The 6,355-nt window shown below is 31.3% G+C and overlaps 1 protein-coding gene across 1 annotated transcript; it reads left to right on the forward strand.

The window, feature by feature from the left end:
• The first annotated feature begins 1,670 nt into the window (after positions 1–1,670).
• On the forward strand, positions 1,671–5,013 carry LOC133194811 (heat shock 70 kDa protein 12B-like). The gene is made up of 3 exons (XM_061330717.1): positions 1,671–1,976; positions 2,301–2,519; positions 3,906–5,013. The coding sequence occupies exon 3, from the start codon at positions 4,077–4,079 to the stop codon at positions 4,956–4,958; it is 882 nt and encodes a 293-aa protein (XP_061186701.1). The 5' UTR covers positions 1,671–1,976; positions 2,301–2,519; positions 3,906–4,076; the 3' UTR covers positions 4,959–5,013.
• Positions 5,014–6,355: the final 1,342 nt, after the last annotated feature.

Raw genomic sequence — 6,355 nt, forward strand, 5'->3', positions numbered from 1 at the left:
TTAAAGTCAGGCCTAGGAGATGTTTGAGCTCACTTGTATTTCATAAAATGCCCACATCCCTCTAGTTGAAATATATTTTTAAAATGCAATTTATAAATGATATATCTTGGCATGTATTTAGTAGAAATGTAAAGAAAAATGTAAGAAACTATTATTTATACTGGGAATTACAAAAGGCAAAGATATGTTAAAAAGTACATAACTCCTCAAAAGTGAACAGATTTATAGAAATATGGCCAATGTATACCCGGTATTATCTAGATACTCAGATTTGTACTAGTTAAATATAAATATGCCATGTACATATTGTACTGTCAACGCATTTGGCACACCTTACAACCGACTTTGTAATATGTCCCTGGAAAATGTGCATTTGGCATTAACATTTTCTCACTGACAGATTTCAGGGTTGAATTGGCAAATGAAATCAGGTTTGATTTTGTGGCAGAATTTCTTTCTTTCTGTAAGTCCATATGTTTTTTTTTTTTTAAAACGACTCCATTTTAAGAGTTAATTTAATCTTAAATATCCTAAATAGTTACACAGGTTAATTTGTATTTGCAATAAAATAACATAAATTGTCGGCCTTATCTGAACAAATTCTGATGATACTAATTAATTCTGTTATATTCACATGGTATTTTTTTAATTAAAAAGAACACAAGCACCATATTAATCTGCACATGCTAAATGGTGATGCGAATGATTTTCTGAGCTGATTTGATAAAATTAAGAGAACATAAAAAATGGAAGGAATTTTATGGAGCAATACTAAAGGCATTCAGGGAACACATTTTCCTTTAGGAAACTATCTTAAGCCATATCCTAAGAAAGTATATGTACATATGTTATTGTCTGTTTTGTTGTTTCTGGGTTTATCCCATGACTCCTTTCATATTATTGTAACACAAAATATAAACAGAAGTTGTATCATCCAAAAGAATAGTCTCACCTTGAACATCTCTTTCATTCAAAGATAAGGTCTTGAAGTTAAGGCTTGTGAATGTCTTCGTAGATTGATTTTATGTCTGTCTGGTTTAAAACCTTTTTCCACCCAAAAGATAGCATTGTATACCCAGTTCAAGTAATATCTAGCATGTGAGTTAAATCCTTTTTATTTTGCAGGGCAGCTTGACCAATTACCTTTGAAAATGAGCCCTTCTTTGTCAAAAAACTGTAGTCCTGCTATATCTATTGATTAGTAACATTAAACTAAATGTATAACAGAGAGAAAGATTTACGAACTTATAAATGCCTTAGACATTAAAGAAAGAATGAATTACCTTGATGTGTGCATAGATATCTTCGGATTATTTTATATAGGTATTAGCGCATTGTGTCCTTTCATATTAATAGTAATGATATAATATCAAAAATATTAACTTTGTATTACACATGTAAAGAAGTTCAGTATGAGGCAACACTAAGCAAAATTAAAATCACATCAGATCCGTTCATCCACTCTCTGGGTGCCAATTTTTTTTTATACCAAAGTCTTAATTTAAAGGGCACATTACATACAAAGGGAAAAGGCACTTAACCGATACGATCTGATTATTTTATCAAGTGTATGTAAAGGATGGGTACTTGTTTGCTCATGTCCCCGATCACAACAAGACAAAACGAAAGTTGTGAATGAGGGAAGTAAAACGTTCCTTCAGTTTTAGATTATGTCTGAAATTTCGGCTACAAATTGGCTTGTCATTGCAGCAATAGATTTTGGAACTACGTATAGTGGTTATGCTTTTTCCTTTCGTGATACTGCGCGGGACTTTCACACTTCGCAGAACTGGTATTCTGGAACGTCAAATCTTCTGTCACAGAAAACTCCCACATGTATTTTATTGAACCCTGATGAAACATTCCATTCTTTTGGATACGAGGCACAGGATGCTTATACAACACTGGCATCAGATGAGCAACATATGGATTATTTTTATTTCTATAATTTTAAAATGGATCTTTATTATACCAAGGTTTGTAAAATTAAAGGTCAGTCTATTTTTGCCTATCAGTATATGGTACATGTAAACTGTGTAAAGAATGTACAAAGAGGCACTGGCTCAAACATTAGTTGGAGTAATCTCTTTATTTTTTCTTTACTTTCAACATTTAAACGAAAAGAATAATAGGAAAAATACGTCCTTTTAACTTTTTTGTGATCCTAAAGAATATTAGAATAAAGAAACAAATAGACAAGTACTGCCTGTAATCATATTATCTTTTTATAATATACCATATTCTTTACACACTGAAAAAAATTGATGTAAGAGGAAGAAAGAGTTTCCTTTCTGTTCCAGAATTTGAACAGGAAAACTATGTTAAACGACATAAACGGAAAACAACTTACTGCAGTCAAAGTATTTGCTTTGTCGATCAAGTACTTGAAGGATCACTTTATGACCACTCTTTAAAAGAGCTTGCCTGACGCTTCAGAAAAGGATGTGAAATTTGTTCTAACTGTTCCCGCCATTTGGACGGACGCAGCCAAACTTTTTATGCGAGAAGCAGCAAAGGAGGTATGTAATTTGAGTAGATTTATAGACAGAAAATATCTATATCATTATCTAAAACTGTGTTTTTCTTAAAATTTATATTCCATTTTACTATTTCTTTCAGTTTTAATGCTGTAAAGTTTAAAAAAAATGCTATTAAGATTTTTGGCTAAAATGAGCCAAAGACTCAACTTGGGCACATTTCGGCTCAACTCATGTTTCTTCTTGAGCGAAGTTTGTTCTTTAGTTACGTTATATAGTTGTGTTATATCTGTTTGTTGTATGGCTATAAACTGTTTCCCATTCCCGTATACCCCACAGATGAATTAATGAAACTAGAGTAAGGTCATTTAAAATTTTCCTCTCTAGAACACCTAGTAAAAATATGAAAAAACGAATGCATTAATTTTTATTTTGCAAATCAAGATCTTCGTTTCAGGGTCGAGCCTCAGATTGGTTTGAAGATTTGCGTAAAAATGCATAGAAATAGAAAGAAAATGTTATGAAAATTATTCTCAACAACCTCAGACTAGAAATTGAAATAGAGCATAATGAAATGTAGATGCTCACTTAATTTAAGTAGTAAAGTTTACTCTTTTCCAAAGGCCATTAATCATGTACAATTTAAGTATCAGTAAATACAAAGAATGTTGAATTTGCTGGGTTTTTTTTTTTAATATACTCTAGGTTAGAAGAGGTTAAAATTCTTGAGTTTAGATTGAATTTGAGCCTAAATAAAGCTTGATTTTTTTGCCTTCATTTGCCAGTAAATGTAATGTTACTCAGGTAAGGATTTAAATTTTAGGCAGGCATTGCATCAGATCGTCTACTTCTTGCTCTTGAACCAGAGTGTGCATCAGTGTACTGCAAAGACATTGCTCCAGATAAACTGTCAAGTGGAAAATGTCTTAAAGTTAATGAAAGAAGAACGCAATATGTCGTAGCAGATATAGGAGGTAGGGTTTGTAATTAAGTGAAGCACCATTATTCTTTGCATTTTACTGTGCTAAATACATTTATTAGATGAGGTGGGAATGCATATTGATTAGCTTTCATTTGCCCTAGGTACAAAAAAAAAAAAAAGATTTCTTTTGTGATTTTTTATATATTACGATAAAAATTTGATTTAAAAATAATTTTATCATTATTTAATTTGAAATTAAAACGCTTTAATTTTGTTAAAACAACATGTTTGATAGGGAAAAAGTTGAAAAGCCTTGAACTGTGTTCAGAAAATCTTTTATGAAATGTGAATCTTTTTTTAAAAAAAAAAAAAACTTCTAAAAAGCACATTAAGGAAACTTTGACAATCTTACACTTTACAAGTAGAACATGATCAAATCATAGTTTTAAAGATTAACAAGACTCCATGAATGTTAGAAATCATATTGATTGTATGTTTGAATATAGGAGGAACAGCAGATTTTAGTGTCCATGAACTGGACATTGATGGATCCATCACAGAACTTCACAAAGCTAGCGGTGAAGCTTATGGAGGTACTTGTGTTGACAAGAAATACATTGAAATAATAGAATCCATTTACGGAGTTAAAATCGTTTGAGAGATTGGGGAGTCAAGAAATGGAAGATTATTTAGAATTTTTAAGAGATTTTGAGGTTAAAAAAAGAACGGTATCCAACAACTTAACGAAGAAATATAACATTCGTATTCCACTATCACTGAATGACTTTGCAAAAGAGTACAGAGTAGATTTACATAGAACAGAACGACTACCTATAAAAGGGGAAGTTGAAGTAATGCGAGATAAGATAAAAGTAAATGGACACTTTATGCTACAGCTTTTTGAAGATTCTATAAACGAAATAGCAAACCATCTCCAAAATTTGATGAAGGATTTTCCTGATATTTCCTGTATAATATTGGTAGGTGGATATTCAGAATGCAGTATCCTGCAAGAAAAGATAATATTGATGTTTTCAGACAAGAATATTATAATTCCTAATGAATGTGGTCTTGCAGTAGTAAAAGGAGCCGTCCTATATGGTCACAATCCATTCATCATTTCTTGCCGTGTGTTAAGATACACTTACGGTACAAATACAGACTTCAGATTCGAGAGTGGAAAACACGATGAAAAGAGAAAATACATAGATCAATACGGCATAGTTCGATGCCGTGGGACATTCGATCCCATTATTTCTGCTGGAAGTAAAGTGCTTGCAACTGGAAAGAGATGTACGTTAATTAGTGTGCCATTGGATAAGTACCAATCAACAATTGTTTCAGAAATTTACTTCTCGGAAAAAAGCGACGTACTTTATATCGATGAGGAGGATTGTAGATATTTAGGTAAAGTTGAAATTCCATTGCCTTTCCTTGGATTTAAACCCACTTTGGAAGAAGAATTTACATTTGGTATGACAGAATTAGTTTATACCGCAACAATCAAAGAAACACGACAAACTATGGTCAAACATTTCAATGCATTTGAGTTTACGTGATGTTGCTAGATGCTGAGGATATGTAAATTCTTCAATAAAACTCAAAATATCTAAACTTTGTTCGTTTTCAATACATGTGTACAAATCTATCTGATTTGTGTTGGTTTTCGTAAAATTATAAGCAGACTTTTTTCACTGTATTTTAATTAGTGTTTCAGGAAATCGGGATCAGAACGTTTCTGTTGCTCATCTTTGATCGCCGATTAATATACTTATTTTGAAGTGTACTAGTCGAGGCGAATTAATAATCAAATGTTGAATATCAAAGTAAAGACATCATAAAAGTTCCACTGACATCAGATCCAGGGGTAAAAAAAATCTTGACTATATGAGGTCGACTAATGTACTAGTTGACAGAACTAATGCCTCTGATTCTCGACTTAATAATTTTGACATTTGTACCACAAGGGCAAGGTTGCTTTAAGCTGAGACCTCCAAAAAAAATTTCCCAAAAAGCTCTCTAAAGGGACGAACAGTTTCTTTATGAGCAAAGCATTTAGGTATATCTAGACCAGAATAGTTGTCCTGCCATTAACATGGACATAAAATTCAACAATGTGACATATTTATTCACTTCTTTAATACTTTGGACATTAGAACAATTGAAAACTTGTTATTATATGCATTAGCTTATATCATTTTTTTTATTTTCGGATTTTTTGGTTTATAGAACAGCATTTTGCTCTTCCACATGTAAACTATTTAAGTATGATATATGTATTTGTATTAAATAATTACATGTTTAGTGCGTTATCAATTTTTTAAAAGCAAAGGTAACGGGAATATTGAAAACTCTTTATATTAGAAATTGACTTTTGAAATTGAGCTAAAGTTTTCTTTAAAATTAACTGTACAGGAGAATCAAGTAATTTTAAATTTGACTCGTATTCTTTAAGTGTTAACGATCTATGAGTAACAAATGATGGTTCCATTTGCATGTTCCTGATGATGAGCAAATAAATCATTGTTTTTCTAAATGTGTCAAATTTTAAAACTATCATAAATTCCTTTTAAATACATCAATAAGGTAAATTAAATATTTTAAGCAAATTATTTTAAAATAATTGATGAACTGAACTCAGAAAATCTGAGGCATATAATTAATTGATTTGTATCATAGCCTATAGTCAAAAACTTGGATTGCGGTATTTGTGCGATTGAGAATTATATGCTATACGCTGATTTGTACTGATATTTACATTTTTTGACATACCAAAGTTGTTTCACTAAATTCTTGCAATATCTTATATCGTTAATCGCGTGATATGATGATGACGCGATTAATATGTTGATGAAACTGATGCTCAGTTCCCATATATATAGACTTCAAAAATAATGAAGGATAAAAACAAAACAATGAATAATTGTCCTTTTATGAGCCACTCAGAACTACTTAC

The sequence above is a fragment of the Saccostrea echinata genome, unplaced genomic scaffold (genome assembly GCF_033153115.1).
Source record: "Saccostrea echinata isolate AGI-Se365-2 ecotype Australia unplaced genomic scaffold, CSIRO_AGI_Sech_v1 ptg000029l, whole genome shotgun sequence".
In the NCBI taxonomy this organism is placed as follows: Eukaryota; Metazoa; Mollusca; class Bivalvia; order Ostreida; family Ostreidae; genus Saccostrea; species Saccostrea echinata.

Coding starts and splice junctions, on each gene's coding strand:
- LOC133194811 (XM_061330717.1), top strand. CDS start 4,077: ATGGAAGATTATTTAGAATTTTTAAGAGATTTTGAGGTTAAAAAAAGA.